This window comes from Dasypus novemcinctus, chromosome 17 (assembly GCF_030445035.2).
Source record: "Dasypus novemcinctus isolate mDasNov1 chromosome 17, mDasNov1.1.hap2, whole genome shotgun sequence".
Classification (NCBI taxonomy): domain Eukaryota; kingdom Metazoa; phylum Chordata; class Mammalia; order Cingulata; family Dasypodidae; genus Dasypus; species Dasypus novemcinctus.
In genome coordinates, this window is record NC_080689.1 from 27,578,548 (window position 1) to 27,599,640 (window position 21,093).

The following is a 21,093-nucleotide window of genomic DNA, read 5'->3' on the forward strand; positions in this document are numbered from 1 at the left end:
CAGCACTGAATTAGCTGGCAGAAAAAATTACTTTGGAAGAGGCATAAAAGGCTGAGTGCAGAACATGCTGCTGGAGGGAGAACTAGATGACTGAGGTAGAAATGATGAAACATTTTGCCGTGGGAACAGGCAAATGGATAGAAACAAGAAGTATACATCAAACAGAAACAGGCTCGGAGACAGGATGGATATGTGGTAAAAAAAAGTCAGGGAAGAAAGGAAAACGAAAAGAGAACTGACTCACAGAAAATTTAATATAGTGTGAAAAATGGCACTCAATGACAATGGAATCCTAGACCTTCTGGCGTCAACCCAACACCCTTACGTTCAGGATGGATGTGGGCTGTCCTGGAATTCTCCTTCTTTCAGCATCTCTGGTAGACCATTTAGATCTCTATAAGCCACCTTCTATAATGCAGACATCAGGGAATTGGGCATCTTATTCAACAGGAACATCAAGCCCGAGTGGTGTTTTTTTTGGGGGGGAGGGGGGCGGTTGGGGAGATCTGGCATGGTCTAATTAAGCTCTCTAAGTTGATGAATATGAATCCCTGACAAGGAAGCCCTGGGTTGGCACCAGTTAAAACTCAAACAATTTAAGTAGCAGCAATGCAGCTAACAATGACAGTGGTAAGCAGGGAATGAGAAGAATGTTTAAGAATCAATATTTAAGGGGATAGTGAAATTAACCAAAACAAGAACTGGTTTCTAGAGTTTTCATGGTTTGCATTAAAAAACTGATATCTTTCCACTAAAGTAAAAATTAAACGTATACCTCAAAATGTTTAGAACTTTAAAACAAAGTTTTAAAGGGGAGCCAATGTAGCTCAATGGTTGAGCGCCAGCTTCCCACATACAACCTATACGTAGGGTTCAATCCCCAGTCCTGGAAAAAAAAAATCAGATTTTATGTTACCTGTTATAAGAATACAGATAAAAGTAATCTCTAAAATTTTTAATATAAATGGAATACTTTGCCAAGATTCTGGAGAATTCAACAAATGTTTTATAGAAAATATATGGCTTTAAGAGTCAAGTCTTATAAAAGTACACACTGATGTAAATATCCGACCAATGATGGATTTTTTCCCCCTCAGGAGGTACCAGGGATTGAACACTGGACATTAGTACATGTGAAGCAGGTTCCCAACCAGTGAGCCACACCTGCTCCTTGACCAGTGATTTTAATTTAAGTACTCAGTGGTCTAAATTTTAATTTATGGTTTGTCCAGCAGAGCCCACTTTGAATCTCAGTTCTGGCCAGACCAGAATCACAGGCCAGTGGAGGCTGAAAGAGATACCTCCATGGAAAGATCTGCCAATGAGTGACATCTGCTGACAGGTTAGGAAACTTCAGGAAGAAAAATTTTTTGGTGGCTCTCAGGACCCAAACCCCATTAGTGGTCCCTGACCCTATTTTGATTACTTAAACTGGGCAATTTTAAATATTTAGAATAAACTGAACCAAAAACCAAAGACAAGTCATGAAACAAAACCACCATGTAAGACAGAGAAATTGACTGTTGGAGTAAATTCACCAACATAAGCAAATGCCTAGACATCAGCACAAAAAATTACAAGCCATATTGAGAAACAGGAAGAGATGGCCCAGTCAAAGGAACAAGCCAAAAATCCTGACAAGACACAGGATTTATGACAACTAATCAATGATAACCACACAAATCTCCTAAGTCAATTCAAGGAGTTAAAAAAAGTAACAGGACTTACAGAAATGAAAGACAACAGAAGAGATTAAAAATACATTAGATTTGGGACAGACCACCTGGGGCAGGCTTCAAGAGTGTGTGTGTATTCATCTTGCCATAGTGTGTTATATCAGTGGGTGGAGACCCACAAAATGAGCAGGAAGGAGTTGGAATCCCATCCTGGGGAAGCCTGATATGTTGTCAGACAGAGGGGTGGGTGTCTCTAGAGAACATGGGCAGCTTCTAATAGAGGAGGACAGACCAGTGTGTCAAGCCCTCAGTGTTGTTGCCAGTAACTATTAATCTTGTCCTTTAAGGAGTGAAGCCTGGTGGTCACTGTGGGCCCTGAGGGAGCGTGACGGGAAGAGAATGGAAAGAAGAAAGGGTATTTAGGGGGCAATGGAAATGTTATGCACAATCTTGCAATGATGGATATCGGCCACGTTAAATTTCATAAAAAATTTATAAAAGTGTATGGTTTAAAATGTAAAGCATTGACCATGGCTGGTAGCTATGTTTCAATATTTGTACATCAATTGTAACAAATGTACCATCCACAAATAAAAAGGTTCTTAATACAGAAAGTGGGTAAAGGGGAGGATGTTGGGTATATGGGAGTCCCCTATATTCTGTATGTGACTTCACTGTGACCTAAAACTTCTCTGAAGACAAAATGAAAAAAAGTAAGACACTGGGGAAGAAATGGAAAAAAATGTCACTGTACATACAGGACAACAGATATTACAGTGATGAAAGGTAAAATGTCAAAAAATTTTAAGATATTTTTCATAATTTTTTAATATCCCAATTTTATTTTTAGTTTTTCTAAATTATTATATATTTTATTTTTTATGTTTAAACCTGCCATTATTTCATTTTCCTAATAATTGTATTTGGCAATATTCTTGGCTTCATTTTTGAAGAAGTTTTGGGTCACAGAAGGGTTACAACTGTGGCAGGGATCAATGATATGGACTGTCAGTAATGGGGGATCCATGGGAGGAAATTCACCTGGGCATGCATATAAGCTATATAAATGTGTTCAAATGTTCATGGGGTATTGTCACTGTGGGTAGAGATTCACAGAATAACTGAAAGAATACTGAATTCCCATCCTGGGTAGCCCTGCCACATTTGCTAATGGAACAGCAACAATCCCCCAAGTACAGAGGCAATGACTAGTGAAGAGGGATGGTCCATTGATGGGCTCTTGATGAGTATGCTTTATGCTCTTGAAATTGCAATTTAGTCTAGTGTTACAGGGAGCCTTAAAACTAACTCCTGAGAGCCTCCATGTTGCTCAGATGTGCCCTCTCTTTAAGCCAAACTCAGCTTATAAATGCACTACTTTCCCCCCAGCATGGGACATGACTTCTGGGGATAAGCCTCCCCAGCACCAAGGGATAACTACCAAGCGCCAACTAGCAATGCAACTGGAAAAAGACCTTGAATAAAAGGAGGAAAAGGTAAAGACAAATGAGTTTATATGGTTATATAACTTCGAAGTGAGTCGGGAGGTCATCCCAGAGGTGATGCTAATGCATCCCTCAGCAGGATCTCATAGAATGCCAAAGTAGATACTACCCCAAATAGTGGGGTTCATGAGGTCTCTTGAGACACCCAAGTCCTACAGTCATGGCAGATAGCTTCAGAGTCTGGTGCCTTTCCAGTGGCCCTACTTTGGAGTTTATGCTTCCAAGTGTGATAGAGTTGGATTCATTTGTGACTTCCCTACACATGCTTCTTCTATTATTACCTATAGTTGGTGCTGGAGCTGGTAGGTATCATCCAAGAGACTTGAATCTTTGGACTGTCCACATGCCAGCTGGGCCCTTAGCTTCAGCAGAGTTGCAACACCTACTCTCTAGTTCATGGGACTCACCCAGGACAACTAACAAGGAGATGAGAATGTACAACCACCATACCAAAGAACTGAGAGAATTTACTGCTGCAAGTAAGAGAGTCCCATCCAACAGCTGTATGGGATTGAAGCCCCCTTTCAATTAGAGGTGGAGTGGGCATCACCATCCCAGAATCCTCAGGATTGGGGAATAAAATATAGACTAGAGGGGCTATGGTTAGTAGTAATATTTTGATGACGCTCTTTCATAATTTGTAACAAATGTTTCACAACAATGCAAGGTGTTGGTGGCAGGGTGATATACGGGAATCCTGTATGACGATATGCATGTTTGTTTTGTAAGTTCACAACTTTTATTATATACTTATTGTTTACATTATGTTCATAAGATATATTTCAATAAAAATTCCTTCCATGAAAAATAGCTGAAGCTAATATTTTCCTTTTTCTTTAGTTTACTGCTGCTAACTGATTGCATTCAAATGCAAGATTCAGGGAGAAATATGCCATTTAAGAATATTTCTTCCTAATACCTGCCACATGAAAATCTACCTATCTTTACAATCTATTTATCTACTCTTAGAATTAAATCATAACCAAGCATCTAAAACCAGCTGTTTTTTTGGTCTAACACTTCCAAACATGAAAGAATAGCCTTTATTAAAATAGTAACAGCTCTGTTAACTATTAGCATATGTAAGCAGTTAGCATTTTTGCAATTTTTTTTAAAGTCATTCAAGTTGAATACAGATTTAAATTTAGGTAAAAATGTATAGTAATATATGGAGGTACCAAAGCTGTCTTGCTTTTAGAGACTCATTTAGTTTCAGAACTAATTTTAAAATCCTCAATGAAGGGTTAGGGTGGTATCTGTGCTTGCTCTGCTCCATTTTAGTAAAGATAATTAAAAAACATATTTAATTTTTAAAAAAGGTAGTCAATCTAAAGGTAACAGAGACTCTTAAAAAAAGTAGCCTATACAATCATCCTGTTACATGAAATAACCTAGCTTTTGACTTAGCTCTACCCCACTACCACCTATTAGCAGGACCCCATTGAAAAACTGACAAATGGTTGCCTATCAGGACTTGGGATAACAGGATTTGCTCTGTGGATTTATACAGACGAATGAATCAATTGACAAGGGCCTTCTTAAAAACAACAATTTCTACTATTATTCTGATAATAAATAATAGTATTAATACATTAAACATCAGAAAGTAAAGTTCAATAATTCCTAATATATTTCTTCAAACCGTCTAAGTAAAAATTATAAAGTATTTAAAACTATACATTGGAATTGTCCTATATGACAAGGCAATGATGGATACAGGCCATTATACATTTTGCCATAACCTATAAAATTGTACAGGGCAGAGTGTAAAATATAAAGTAAACTACAATCCATGGTTAGTAGCAATGCTTCAACATGTGTTCAAATATTGTGACAAATGTATCAAACTAATGAAAGATGTTGTTAACGTGGGAAAGTGGGGGAGGGGGAAGGGAGGAAGCATATGGGAATCCTCTATATTTTTTATGTACTATTTACGTAATCTAAAGCTTCTTTAAAAATTAAAAAAATAAAATAAAAACAAACACAAAAAACTAAACAGAAACTATATTAGTCAGCCAAAGGGGTGCTGATACAAAATGCCAGAAATTGGTTGGTTTTTACAAAGGGTATTTGAGGTAGGAGCTTACAGATACCAGGCCATAAAGCATAAGTTACTTCCCTCACCAAAGTCTATTTTCACATGTTAGAGAAAGATGGCTGCTGATGTCTGTGAGGGTTCAGGCTTCCTGGGTTCCTCCTTTCCAGGGTCTTGCTTCTCTCTGGGTTCAGCGTTTCTCGCTTTTCAGGGCTCGCTTCTTTTTGGGGTCAAGGTTCCTCTTTTCCCAGGGCTCCAGCTTCAGCATCAAACTCCAACATTAAGAACCCTTAATTCTGTCCTTTGCCATGCCTTTTATCTGTGAGTTCCTACCCACCAAGTGTGGGGGCTCAACTCCCTACTGGCAGAAGAGGTTTGCCTGATTACTTAATCAAGTAAACCTCTGAATCCAATATAATCTAACATGCCCAGAGGAAAAGATTAGTTTACAAACATAATCCAATATTTCTTTTTGGAATTCATCAATAATATGAAACTGCTACAGGAATCTATAAAGAAGTTTGTTCCATCACCAAAGGGGGATGGGGATGAGAAAACAAACCTGAACCTTAACAAGCTCTAGATCCAAATATTAATTTACAGGAAAAAGAGAGAACATGCTGAACTACACACGGAGATGCAATCAGCACAATACAGACTGTGAGAAACTCTAGGCGTGCTGTAAAACAAAACTTTCTGTGATGATGGAAATGTCCATAACCTGTGCTGTCTGATGGAGTAATTACTAGTGATATGTGGCTGCTGAGCATTTGAAATGTGGCTAATGTGCTTGAGAGGGTGAAGTTTCTATTCAATTTTATTTGAATTAATTTTAATTTATATGGCCACATGTGACTAGTGGCTACCCTACTGGACAGTACAGCTCTAGACCAGGGGTCAGAAAACTAGGTTTCTGGAGCTAAGGATGGCTTTTACATGTTTAAAGGAAGCACAAACAAACAACAAAAAAGAATATGGGGGAGCAGATGTGGCTCAAGCAGTTGAGCTCCTGCTTCCCACCTGGGAGGTTCGGGGTCTGGTTTCCGGTGCCTCCTAAAACCAAACAAACAAAAACACAAACGACAAGCAAAACAAACAAAACAAAAAACAAATCTAGGGAGCTCAAACCACATATGACCTACAAAGCCTAATATTCACATTTGGCCCTCTATAGATTTTGCTGACCCCTGTTCTAGACTATGAGACAAACAACCTGGCTTCTTTAACAGATAAGTTGCAAGAGGGAAGGAAAAAAGAGAGATGGAGGAGGAACCTATACATTAAAAAAAGTTAGAAAAATATTAGCCAATTACAATGTGTGGACCTTATTTAAATCAAGATTCAAATACACAAACCTAAAAAGCAGAAATGACATTTATGAGACAAGTTGAAGACTCAACACTAACTAGGTATTTGCTGATAATGAATTAGTAATTTTAGATATGCTAATGATATTGTGGTTTACATTTTTTAAGAATCTTTATAGTATATAACATATTATTCTATATTATTAAAAAGAGTTCTTACACTTTAGCGAAGGCAAATATTTACAGATGCAATAACTAGGATTTGCTTCAAAATAATATGTAGTGGGGAGCAGATGGAGTTGTGAATAGAGGAGAATTCACCTTGAGTTGGTCATTGTTGATCTTGTCTACATTTGCATATGTATGAAATTTTCCATGATAAAAGGCTAAAAAGGGCAGATAGGAAATTTTCTATTGCAAGCTGGTTTTGGAGAAGGAAATACATCAGAGTCATTTGGGAGGAATAGAGTTTGCCTGTTAAAAATGCAAACACCTGGGCTTGTCTACAGTCCTACAGAAAAGAAAATCTTTTGGGGCTGGCAATGAAGGATATGCAGTTTCAACAAGCCCCCAGGTGATTCTTATGTTCACTAAAATTGGAAAACACTGATTAAATAGAATGATTACTTTCTAAAAGCAAATAAATCACTTCTAATTAATTTGTTTTGTAAATTTAGATTTTGGAATATTAATTTTCTTGTAGCCAGAAACCACATGCAGATTCTAACAGACTCTGTAGTCATTGCAAGAATGATTTTAATTTCTCCTGTTCAACTTATCCTATGGGGCCTAAGATTTATTGAGCACCTACTATTCGTCATGTTTTTTATCTACTATTTATCTTTATCTCAAGGCTCACACTGGTCCTTTAAAGCAGAATTATTATCTCTATTTTATATCCAGGGAAAGCAAGGCTCAGAAATTTGATTAATTTGCCCAAGTCTATTAAGGGAAGGCATAAAATTTGAACACTTCCCCCCCCCCAAAGCTTTACCACTCTTACAGAAATAACCTCATCAAATGTTCCAGGGCCCTTTCCCACGGTAATTAGTTAGAGGATTGTGGGAAGATAGCAACAGACTAATAGGCAGAGCTCAATGCTCTCACAAAAACAACAAAGAGCCAAGGGTCTCTGAGGGACCTGCTCTGGGGGTCAGTGGATCAGTTCAGAGCTATACAACTCCCAGGAGGGTGTGGGATAGAGAGACGAAGAAGCCGAAAGGACAAATGTGAATTACCAAGGCCTCGTGGTGGCTGGAAATGGCTTCCCTCCCGCACCACCAAGGTGTTAAGCTGGGGTAAAACACCTGGCTCATTTCAGCTCATTGAGAGGGGAACAGACATCTTCCTCCCTGTTAGGTGTTTCAAGGGAAAAGGAAGGGAGGTCTGGGTACTTTTCTTCAGTGAATTTGGCCAGCAGACCCCACTTTCTCCACTCTGGAGAGTGAACAAAGGAAAGCTGACAGTGAAATAGCTCAGTGGAAAGGTGGGCTAACTAGCGCTATCTGCTGGCCAGTCTGGGAATTGCACAAACAAAAACTATGCAGCTCTCTGTACCTAAACCCTGGGAGAAAATCTGTGCCCTACTAGTAAGTCTCTGGCCCAATTTTGAAAACTTAAGCTGGACAATTTTTTATTTCTCTCCCCTTTCCCCACCCCCACTGTATGCTCTCTGTGTCCATTTGCTGTGTGTTCTTCTGCGTTTGCTTGCATTATCCGGCGGCACTGGGAAACTGCGTCTCTTTTTTGTTGCGTCATCTTGCTGCATCAGCTCTCCATGTGTGTGGCCCCATTCCTGGGCAGGCTGTGCTTTTTTCACAGGAGGTGGCTCTCCTTGTGGGGCGCGCTCTTTGCATGGCAGTGCTGCATGTGGGCCAGCTTACCACATGGGTCAGGAGGCCCTGGGGATCGAACCCGGGACCCTTCATATGGTAGACGGATGCTCTATTGGTTGAGCTATGTCTGCTTCCCAAACTGGGCAATTTTAAAGACTGAGAATAAACTGGACCAAATATTAAAAAAGAGCTGTGAAAAACAACAACAAAACAATAGGAAAGAGAGAGAAATAAGCTAGCAGAGTAACTTCACCAACATATTCAGATGCCTAGACATCAGCAAAAAACTACAAGCCACATTAGGAAGCAGAAAGAGATGGCCCAGTCAAAAGAACAAACCAAATATCCTGAAGAGATACATTAATTAATCACTGATAATCACACAACTCTCTTAAATCACTTCAAAGAATTTAAAGAAAATATGACTAAAGAAATAAAAGGATATTAAGAAGACACTGGGTAAGCACAGAGAACAATTTGAAAGCCTGCAAAGAAAAGTAACAAATCTTATGGGAATGAAAGACACTACAGAGGACATTAAAAAATTCACTAGCGGCACATAAGAGTAGATTTGAATTCCTTGAAGACAGAATTAGTGATTTCAAAGACAGAATATCTGAACTGGAAAAGAAAGGAGAACAGAAAGAGAAGAGAATGGAAAAAATGAAACAGTCTCAGGGAGCTGAATGACAATGCAAAAAGCACAATCATTCTCATTATTGGTGTCCCAGAAGGAGAAGAGAATGGAAAAGGGGCATAAAGAATATGTGAGGAAATAATGACTGAAAACTTCCCAACCCTTATGAAGGACATAAATATCAATATCCAAGAAGGACAATGCACCCCAAAAAGTATAAATCCAAACAGACCTATCCCAAGACACCTACTATTTAGAATTATAAATATCAGCAATAAAGAGGATTCTGAAAGCAGTAAGAGAAAAGCAAAGCCTCACATACAAGGGAAACTTGATAAAATTAAGTGCCAACCTCTTATCAGAAACCATGGAGAGAAGAAAGTGGTATGATGTGTTTAAGGCACTGAAAGAGAAAAACTGCCAGCTAAGAATTCTGTATTCAGCAAAGCTACCCTCAAACATGAGGGTGAATTCAAAGTCTTCAAAGACAAACAAAACCTGACAGAATATGTTACCAAAAGACCAGATTTGCAAGAAATACTAAAAGGGGTACTGCAGCCTGAAAGGAAAAAACAAGGGTGAGAGATCTGGAGAGGAATTTAGAAATGAAGATTATTAGGAAGGATAAACTAAAGGATAGATAAGAAGACAGACAATGGAACAGTATGATAACAGAGAGCCTAAGGACAAAATGGATGAAATAATGCCTTTACAGTAGTAACACTGAATGTTAATGGATTGAACTCCTCAATCAAAAGATGTAACAACTCAACAATAAAAGAGCAAGCAATCCAATTTAAAAATGGGCAAAAGATTTAAATAGACATTTCTCCAAAGAGGAAATACAAATGGCCAAAAAGCACATGAAAAAATGTTCCATATCACTAGCTATTAGGGAAATGCAAATTAAAACAACAATATCATCTAACACCACATAGAATGGCCACTGTTAAAAAAACAGCCAACAATAAGTGCTGGAGAGGATGTGGAGAAATAGGAACACTCCTTAACTGTTGGTGGGAGTGTAAAATGGTGCAGCCTCTGTGGAAGACAGTTTGGTGGTTCCTCAGGAAGCTAAATAATGAACTGCCATATGATCCAGCAATACCTCTCCTAGGAATATGTCAAAAAGAACTAAAAACTATGACATGAACAGACATCTGCACACCAATGTTCACAGCGGCATTGTTCACAACTGCCGAAAGATGGAAACAACCCAAGTGTCCATCCACCAATGAATGGATAAACAAAATGTGGTATATACGTATGATGGAATACTATGCTGCAGTAAGAAATGAAATTGGGACATATGGGATAACATGGATGAGTCTTGAAGACATTATACTAAGTGAAGTAAGGCAGACACAAAAGGACAAATATTGCAAGGTCTCATTAATATGAACTAAATACAAATAACACATGGAATTAAAACTAGAGTATAGGTTATTAGGAGATGAGAGGAGGGTTGAGAAGAACTACGTATGCTTAATATATGTAGAAGTTTTAACTAACTTGACTGTAAAAGTGTGGAGATGGTTAGAGTTGATAGTAACACATTATAGTGAGTAGTAACGGGTTTATAAATGGGATTGTGGCTGAAAAAGGTAGTCTGGGGAAGTAAATGTCAATAGAAAGAAAGCTAAAGAATAATCTAGGGACTGAATAACACAGTGAACCCAGAGGCGGTTGAGAATTGTGGTTAAGGGTACAAATGCAAGAGAGTCCTTCTGTGAGGTAGAGCAGATGTACATCACCATTGCAGGATGGGAATATGGAGAAACATGGGAAAACCACAACTGGTGTGACCTACAGACTGTGATTAATGGCAATACTATAATATTCTTGCATCAATGCTAAACTGTACTGTGTTGATAATGGAGATGTATGGAAAAAGTATGCCAAACGTATGCTTTGGACCATGATTGGTAGTAAAAGTCTGATTATACTGTCTCATAACCTGTAACAAATGTTCCACCAGGGTGTGGAGTTGTAAGGGAAATCTATACATCTGTATGATTGTTTTGCAAGTTTACAATATCTGTAACAAAAATATATATAAAAAAAACATAGTATGGGTTGGGGGAAAAATACACAAAACGTGTAAGATAAGGACTATAGTTGGTAGTAATATTTTGACAATGCTCTTGCATAGTTTGTAACAAATGTATCACACCAATGCAAAGAGTTGGTGGAAGGGTGATGTATGAGACCCCAAAGTGATGTTATGTATGCTTATTTTGTAAGTTCACAATCTTTACTGTACACTTACTGTTTATGCATGTTCATGTATGAATGATACTCTTCAATTTAAAAAAAAGACGTAGACTGAAAAAATGGTTAAAAAAATATGAGCTATCTATATGTTGTCTACAACAGACCCAACTCAGATGTAAGGATACAACCAAGTTAAAAGGGAAAGGCTAGAAAAAAGTATTGCTAGAAAAAAGTATTCCATGTAAATAGTAACCAAAAAAGAGGTGGAGAAGATCAGATAAATGTGAAATAACAACATTATAGTATATGAACAGCAATTACTCAGTGCAACTGGCAACCTGTTCCTATGATCAGTATTCTGTACTTTGTTTCATACAAAATAAGCATTTGCTTTTAATTAAGGACTGGTGAAGAGACATATTTTTGGATACTTCATTTTTCTTTAACTCTTTCTTATGCATACTCATTAATTACAATAATCCACCTGGATTAACAATGATTTAGCACGACTACTGTTGAACACGATTTTTAGTTTTTCTGCCCCATAAAATTATAAGTTGGCAAATTGTTATCTGCTGTAATTCATTCCAATAAGATGTGAAAAACTCCCAAATAGGAATATGATTACCTAGAAGAAGTATGGCCTAAATGGAAATTAAATAAGACATTTATTTCATTCTCAGAGATTATGTCAATAATCTAAAATGTAATATAATATAAAAATTAGAATTATGTTATAATTTCTGTTGTATTTGAATTATTATCTACATTTATAAAGGTTTGTTGCTACGCTATTTTTTATAATTGATTATATTAAATCTACCCTGGTCTTGCACTCTCTTTTAAAATGTGTATCTCCTTTCAATCTGTTTTTCTATATATTTTTCAATTTTATAATAATGTACTTTTTTAACAACTAAAAAAAAAAAAAAAAAAGTAGTGTTAAAGGTCACTTCCAAGCTAGAGACATTTTAGATACAAGTCCTAGCTCTACCACTCCGTTTCTCTGTATTTCTTTGTAAAATGGAGATAAAAATGACCTCTCACAAAAGATTCTTTAAAAGAGTTCATTTAATACTAGAGCAACTGGGATGGAATCTAAGAGATTATTTGTTCAGATCTTTGTAGGCGTATCTATCCACAAAACATATAAGATCAACAGGTGAATATTCCATTTCTAATAAAAGGGTATGGAAATTTCCAAATCTCTTGGCATTTAATTACTTCCACTGTCAAGAATTTTTTCTTAATGTAATTTTCCCTCCATCTCATTGCTTCTAGAGAAGATGAACCAATAGGTTCTTTCTAATAATCCTATACACTCAGATTGGGCCTCCTATTTTTCATAACAAGCACTGTTGATTAAATTTTTTTTTTTTTTTTTAATCAGTGCAGGATCATATCATGGCCACATGCTAAGTGGTTAAGGATCATATCATGGCCACATGCTAAGTGGTCAAGGAGATGGGCCCTGGAACCCATGCGTCTACCTCCTGCCTTATTTCACAAACAGCTTGTGTTTGAATCCCAGCTCTGCATTTTCTAGCTGACCCACTCAAAACTTACTGGATTTATCTGTTTCATTTTTCTCATCAGGTAAACTTGGGGGTATCTATCTCATAAGATTACTGTGAAAATTAAGCAAGTTATCACAGAATAAAAGAGCTAAGGATAAGTGCCTGACACATTAAATGTTATTAGTTATTACTATTATATGGTGTTGCTTTTTAAAATTAGCTACATTCAACACTCTACTGAATTGTTATCAAAACCACAAACGGCAGGTAATCCAATAAGACTGATGTCATTCTTCAGCCACCCCCATCCCCACCGTCCTACACGCGTGCAGACACACGACACACACACACACACAGCAGAGACTTCGTTTTTGGGCTTCTGACACTACAGGAGTTGCCAGAGTGGTCCGTGGTCCGTTTCACTTGGATAAGCTTTCCTTTTCCAAGAACACATCATTCACACTCGAGTCTTTTTAAGTTCCATTTTCTCTCTGCTTTCAGGACACCAGATCAGCACGTGTTAACACCTACACTGGTGTTTAAAATCTTTTCATTTCATTGAAATTAAGGGCCATTAACTACAACCAGCAATTGCTAACTTCCTTTGGAAGCTGGGTAGGTGGCCTTCAAGAGTATATTATTCTTCTAGCAATTATTTACTGGGGATGTAAAATGTACTTTACACACATTATATTTTTTACTCCTCACAACAATCCTAAGCGGGAAACTCAAGCATTGGGAGGGAACTGAAAGTCACGAGTCCAGCAACTGAACGTGAAGACTGCATTTCCACCAAAGGGTGGAGGAAGGAGCCGAACTCAGGTTCAATTCTAATTACAGGCACTACTGAGAACCTCCTTCTAAAGGGTCTAGCAAAGAACTGCTTCAGCCCTCGTCTTGAAAGCGTTGGCGGTGACAGGATTTGTTACGTAGGCAAAGGAACGCCCGGCGCGTCTTTCCAGCCGCACCGAAAGGACCTGCCGGCAAAGCTGCGAGGGCCGGGCCCCCGGGGCCACCTCGGGGCTGACACCGAGGCTCGCGGCGCTTTCCGGGCACAGGACTGGCCTCGCGGGCCGACTCCGACTCACCTCCGTGGCCGCCAGCCGCGCCCGCACCTCTCGCATCAGGAACGGCTCGAGGCCGCGGCCCGCGGTGCAAAAGAACCGGGAGACCGCGGGGGGCGGAGGCCCGGACGCGAGCGGCCCGGCGTCCACCGGCGCCCGGGACATGGCGGCTCGAGCGCGGGCCCGCGGCTCCGGGTCACGTGACCCGGGGCGCGCCTCCGAGGCGGCGCGCGGGACGTTCCGCGGGGCGGGGGCAAAGGAGTGCCGGGGATGGCCCGGGTGTCCCCGGCGTTAACTACTTGCAACATCCTTGATTAGGAGGCTGGACTCATTTAGAACCACGGGTGAAAAGGACATAATTGATCATGTAAGACATCTGCCTTATTTTTCAGATTCAGGAAACCGAGGCCCACAATGGACAAGAAAATGTGCCAGCGGCACAGCTGAGGCTGAAACCTTGGTTTCCCATCCCTCCCAATCCACCCCACCTTCTTAACCCTCCCCACCACTGTCGTATATAGATAGCCCTGCTCTGCTTCACCAATAATTGGGCCAAATCTGGAAATTCCCAGACAAAGATCAGACGTTCCCATCCTCCAACAAAACGGCTTTATGTTCGTGAAACAGGTCAGTTTTGGTGCTACTTGGTCAACCACCAAGGTAATGAATGCACCATCCAGTTTGGACCACCTGATTTGAGTGGCCTTTCTAACAGTATTTAAAGTAAATTTGAAACTCAATTTAAAAATGGTAATGAAAATATTACTTGGGAAGAATAGAATCCATATTACCAAATCAATAGCATTAAATTAACTCTTTCTGCACCTATATATTGAATCAGATACGTAGAGACTATTGAATGAATGACCATATGGCAATTGCCTTCTGTGTGTCTCGCAATGGGAATCCAAAGTAAATAACATGAATCCTACCCTCCCGATCACCACTACCACCCCCAGTTCATGACTACTGGGACAATACCATGAAAACTCTTCATTGAGTCATGTAACATGCACTCTTCAAAGATTCACTCCTAGGCTTCTTTTCAGACCCTTCTATTTTGGGGAATTATTTTCTTTTTTTTTTTTTTTTTGCCTCCAGGCCTATGTTTTCTTTCTCTCAGTTGCTGTCAGGCTCATTCCAACTTTTCTATACGGTATTCCTGACTCTTAAACCCTTAAGAAACCGCCTTAGTATTCCCTGTACCAAAGACTTAAGCAGGCAGACACAGTGCAGCCCATTCAGTTCAACACATACTGAAACACCTCCTCTCTGCCGGATACCACACTCAGTCTTGAGGAGTCAAAGGTGCATAAGCAAGGGTACAGACTTGAAGGCATATATTGGATGCTGAAGATGACACTAGAGTGCTACGGCAGTGCGGATAAGGAGAAGGCAGTGAGGGACAGCTTCTGTGAGAAAATCACTTCTGAGCCAAGTGTTCAAGGAAGGGAAGGAGGCAGTGGTTGGCTGTAGCAATGGTATGTTTCAGGATGCAAGGAGTTTTGGCCAACTGCAAAGTCCCTAAGACTGCCCTCACTCTGACACCAGCTACTCCCAGGAGCCTTTGGTCAGCAAGGTTAGGGCCTGGCCTTGTTCCAGTTGGTGCTCCATGTGCATTTGCTGGCCTTTGGACCCTGCTGCAGTGCATCACCTCCACTAATGCTCTCCGTGACCTGCTTGAGATGAGATGGAATAAGTGGAGTTCTGCCTTGAAGGAAAAATAACTGGTTTTCTGGGAGAAGAATTGCCTGGAATTCTTTCCCCCATTACTTAAATGCTCTTTTCTTCATCATTTCTGCTTCTCATTATAAAGGGCCTGTACTGAAAAAAAGAAAAACACAGATCCTTATAGATGAGTTTTACATAGTCAGCTGGGCTTTGCTGTTTGAATATTGAATAAGCAATATGTAGAAAGTTGGAAGCTGGCAGTTGCAATTTTAGAAAAGATAGAGTTTAAGTGTGGTGTTTTGAAAATTTAGGGAAGGACCATTTGTGTCAAGGTGTCTCCCTAATATGGTATGACTGGCAATTTGGTTCTTAAAACCACTGGATGTATATACTCTTAGGTATTAAAAAATGCTTCAGATTTTGGGATCCTTGAGCATGGGAATAATGTCATTCACCTGGGCATCCTTAGAGAACACATTGGCTTGCACCTAGTAAGTTTTCATCAAGGTCTGCTGAATTGGATGGAGCGGCTAAATGGAAGGCCAACAAACTAAGTCTTCTCAACTAGAAAGGATTGCTCTAGCCTCCATATCAGAGGGAGTCTTTGTGACCATATGGAAATAAGGGTAGATAGTGAGGGCCAGTAGAGGGCATGAAGAGGGTAGGAGAAGCCCAAAGATAAACTTCTTCACAACTTTGCTGGCAACTTTCCTCCTCCTTGTCATCATCATCTCTCTCATCCACACGCACCTTATAAGTAAGGTTTACTATCCAGGGATGCTTGTCAGAATCACCTGGGCATCTTTTCAATATGTCATGCTTACCACTTCCCTCTTCCATGTATTCTAGTACAGGTCAACTGTGGGCCTGGGCGTTTTCTCCGCAGAAGATGAAAAACGATTGCTATCATTAACTGACTCAACTGCTGTCTTCTCCAAAACACCCATGATCTCCCTTCGTCCAGGCCTTTCCTCACATTGTTCTCTTTGCCTGGGATGCTCTTTGCTTTCCATCTTCTTTAAGGCTGAGCTAGAATGTCACAGCTTCCATGATGCTTGCTCCTGCCTTTCTTTACCTTTCCACTTACATTACATTTTATACCTTTTTCATTCATTCATTCATTCAACATTTATTGAGTATCTGACAATATGTCAGTTAATATATGACAAGGTGCAAGACTATGTAAAACTTTCAGGTGAACGGGAGGTGCTGGAGATGCAGACTGTATTGCTGATATAAAGGCTGACAATAAATGTGATAGATGGGAATGAAAGGAAAGCAACTGGGCCTGGCATGTAGTAGGCACTTATATATAATAAATGAGCTTATTCTGAGGCAGAATGGGAATTTGTCGTGTTTTTGACTCCTTAGCTCCCTTAGCACACTTTTGTCACACCTGGGGAATCCTCTGCTGCTTTGAGTCTGACCTCCTCTAGGTGGAACCCAACCTCCTTTGCTGTCAGGGCATTGGCATGTGATCTAGATTATACCAATCAGACTCACACAATTCAGAAATAAGCCTCTTTCTAGAATCCATTTTATTACCTGAGATAGTGGCAGGAGCTTCTGGAGTTCTGGGCAGCCTCATTAGCAGGGCTGAGTTCCCGAGACAGAAGTGGTGCTGGTAGGAGTTGGCAGGGGCAGCTGTGCTCAGGTGAGGGCAGTTCCTGCAAGTTTAGCCTCTAGGTAGGTTTTCCAGCCTCCACAAAAAACGAGTCTTACAATACTCTTTTTAACAGACTCCTATTTGCTTAATCAGTTAAAGTCAACTTCCACTGTTCCTACTTTTTCTAAGTGGGAGCAACTAACTTGGTTTGCTTCTTGCATCATGCTTTGTATTAGCACAGTGGAGGTATGATGAACTCTTGCTCCTGCAACTCAGCATAGTAACTTGTAAAGAGTACGATTTTATAATTCTTTTTTTAAAACTTGAATTGAGTAGTGACCTTAAGGTAAAACTACAGATACACACAAATCTGTCACACAGACATATTCTAATCATGTCAGTGCAGATTGTGAAAGAAAGAATCAACATATTTTTATGGCTGCAACTGCAAAAGCAATTTGGAAAAAAACTATTGGTCACACACCAATCGACTAACCCACTTACATGCAGCCAGTAATTACCTTGAATGGTGCTTCTTTGAACATGCAGGGCAGAAAAGAGAAAATTTTGCAGAAAATTGTTGTGTCAATCATGTTAATATTGTTTTTATAACATTATTTATTCAATTGTGTTTATTTAACAGTAGTTTTAGTGTAGCATCAAGATTCAAAATTCTCAATGTACAAATGTAGAGAGAATTATTTTTTATATAGTATCTTGACTTTAGTTATGTAGTACATGAAATTATTATTTTGATATACAAAAACCATCTAGTGTATTCAGTACCTTTCTGAAAAGTGTGCCACATGTTTAATAAATATTATAAAACACTAGACAATTTAATGTGCATTTTATTTCTTTGAATATATTTTGAGCCCACAAAACTGTGTCTGTATCTGATAAAACCTTATGTCCCAGTTGAAAGAGAGTAAGAAAATCATTTTGAATTACATTTGTTGAATGAACGAATGACTGAATCTGCAGTTCTCTTCAGTTTACGTGAACGAAGGATACTGCCTAAATAAAACTATTTTCTTCTTGCAGTTATGTTCACCTCATTCAGACTGATTTAATATTCCCATTCTCCAACTTTGTTTTCCTTTTTAAGATGTTTCTGGCTATTTAAGTGCTCTTATCCTTCCAAATAAATTTGATAATTGTGTTTTCCATTTGTTTAAAAACTGAGAGTGGATTTTTATTGGGATTGCTTTGAATCTGTATATCAATTTGGGTAGAATTGACATCTTAATGATATTTAGTATTTGAACCCATGAGCATGGAATGTTCTTTCAATTATTTAGGTCTTCTTTATTTCTTTTAATAATACATTGCTGTTTTCTGAATACGTGTGTTTTACATTCCTAGTTAAGTTTATTCCTAAATATTTGATTCTTTTAGTTGCTATTATAAATGGAATTTTTTTCCTGACTTCCTTCTCAGATTGCACATTATGATTGTACAGAAACATCACTGATTTTCGCTTATTGATCTTGTATCCTGATTCTCTACTGAAATAATTTATTAGCTCTGGCAGCTTTGTTGCAGATTTTTCAGGACTTTCTAGATATAGGATCATATCATCTGCAAATAGCAAAAGTTTTGTGTCTTCCTTTCTGATTTGGATGCCTTTTATTTCTCTTTCTTGCCTGATTGCTCTTGCTAGAACCTCTAGCACTATATTGAACAATAGTGGTGACAGTGGGCATCCTTGTCTTGTTCCTGATCTCAACAAGAAAGCTTTCAGTCTTTCAGCATTGAGGACAATATTAGCTATGGGTTTTTCATATATGGCCTTTATCATATTGAGAAAGTTTCCTTTAATTTCTATCTTTCATAGTATTTTAATCAAGAAAGGATGCTGTTTATTGTCAAATGCTTTTTCTCTGTCAATCTATAGGATCATATGATTTTTTCGTCTTTGATTTATTAATGTGGTATATTATACTGATTGATTTTCTTGTGTTGAATCATACTTGCATGCCTAGTATAAAACCCACTTGATCATGGTATGTCATTCTTTTAATGTGTTATCGGATTGATTAGCAAGTTTTTTTAAAATTTTTTTAAAAAAGATTTATTTATTTATTTATTTCTCTCCCCTACCCCCCCACCCAGTTGTCTGTTCTCTGTGTCTATTTGCTGCATCGTCTTTGTCCGCTTCTGTTGTTGTCAGCGGCACAGGAATCTGTGTTTCTTTTCGTTGCGTCATCTTGTATCAGCTCTCCATGTGTGTGGCGCCATTCCTGGAGAGGCTGCGCTTTCTTTCGCACTGGGCGGCTCTCCTTACGGGGCGCACTCCTTGCGTGTGGGGCTCCCCTATGTAGGCGGGGGACACCCCTGTGTAGCCTCATATTCCTTGCGCACATCAGCACTGCGCATGGGCCAGCTCCACACAGGTCAAGGAGGCCTGGGGTTTGGACGGGGGACCTCCCTTGTGGTAGACGGATGCCCTAACACTGGGCCAAGTCTGCCGCCAGCAAGTATTTTATTGAGAATTTTTGCAGCCATACTCATTAGAGCAATGCATCTGTAATTTTCTTTTTTCGTAATATCTTTTTCTGGCTTTGGTATTAGGGTGATATTGGCTTCAGAGAATGAGTTTGGAAGCATTCCTTCTTGTTCAATTTTTTTAGGAAGATCTTGAGTAAGATTGGTATTAACTCTTCTTTGAATGCTTGGTGGAACTCACCTGTGAAACCATCTGGTCCTGGGCATTTCATTTTGGGGAGTTGTTTGATGACTGTTTCAATCTCTTTACTTGTGCTTGGCTTGTTGAGGTCCTCTATTTCTTCTAGGGTCAGTGTAGGGTTTTCATATGTTTCTAGGAATTTTTCCATTTTGTCCACATTTCTAGTTTTTTGGCATACGGTTGTTCATAGTATCCTCTTACAATCTTTTATTTCTGTGGGGTCAGTAGTAATGTCCTTATTTTCATTTTTAATTTTTTTTATTTGCATCTTCTCTTTTTCTTTGTCAGTCCAGCTAAGAGTTTGTTGATTTTGTTAATCTTCTTGAAGAACCAACTTTTGGTTTTGCTAATTTTCTCTCTTGTTTTTTTTTTGGTTCTCAATTTCATTTATTTCTGTTCTGATCTTTGTTATTTCATTCCTTCTACTTGCTTTGGGATTAGTTTGCTGTTCTTTTTCTAGTTCCTCCTGCTGTATAGTTAGGTCATTGATTTTTGCTCATTTTTCATTTTTTAAAAGATTTTTTATTGACTTTATTTTTCTTTATTTATCCCCTCCCTTACCCCAGATGGTTCTTTCATCTGTCTGCTCATTGTTTGCTCACCTTCTCCAGGAGGGACTGTGAACCAAACCCAGGACCTCCAACATGAGAGGAGAGTGCCCAACATACTAAGCCACATCTACCCCCCATGGGCTGCAATGTCTGCTGGCTTGTGGCCTCTGTTTATTGTGGTGGGGGCAGAGTCTAGTTCTGTAAAGGCAGTGTCTAGCTCTCTTGCAGTGGGAAGTGGCATTTAGTTCCGTTGCAGTGGCATCTAACTCTGTTGCAGCAGGAGGCAGTATCTGCTCATCTTCTTTTTAGGAGGCAGTGGGACCCAAACCCAGGACCTCCCATGTGGTAGGCAGGCACCCAAGTGGTGAACCACAAATGTTCTTCATCCCTCTTCATTTTTAATGTAGCATTGAGGGCTATAAATTTCCCTCTCAGCACTGCCTTCATTGCATCCCATAGGATCTAATAAGTTGTGTTCTTATTTTCATTTGTCTCAAGATACTTATTTGATTTCTCTCGAAATTTCTTCTTTGACCCACTGATTATTTAAAAGTGTGTTGTTTAATCTCCATATATTTTTGAGTTTTCCCTTTTTCTGCCTTTTTTTGATTTCCAACTTTATTCCATTATAATCAGAGAAAGTGCTTTTTGATCTTGTTGAATTTAAGATCTGTTTTTGACCCAGCATACGGTCTAACTTGGAGAAAGACCAATGAACACTTGAAAATAATGTATATCCTGCTATTCTGGGGTGCACTGTTCTGTATATGTCTATTAGGTTTA

General features: G+C 39.1%; 1 protein-coding gene across 5 annotated transcripts in view; it reads right to left on the reverse strand.

The window, feature by feature from the left end:
* Nucleotides 1-13,994, reverse strand: part of THUMPD2 (THUMP domain 2 tRNA and snRNA guanosine methyltransferase) — a 56,420-nt gene extending 42,426 nt beyond the window's left edge. For 3 of the 5 annotated variants that reach the window (XM_004480198.4, XM_071208786.1, XM_023585124.3), the window contains exon 1: nt 13,818-13,985. In XM_004480198.4, the coding sequence (XP_004480255.1) occupies nt 13,818-13,958 (141 nt within the window). In that variant the 5' untranslated portion in view covers nt 13,959-13,985. Of the gene's footprint in view, nt 1-13,817 lie in introns of all 5 variants that reach the window. The other 2 variants (XM_004480199.5, XM_071208787.1) reach the window with 2 other exon arrangements.
* Nucleotides 13,995-21,093: the final 7,099 nt, after the last annotated feature.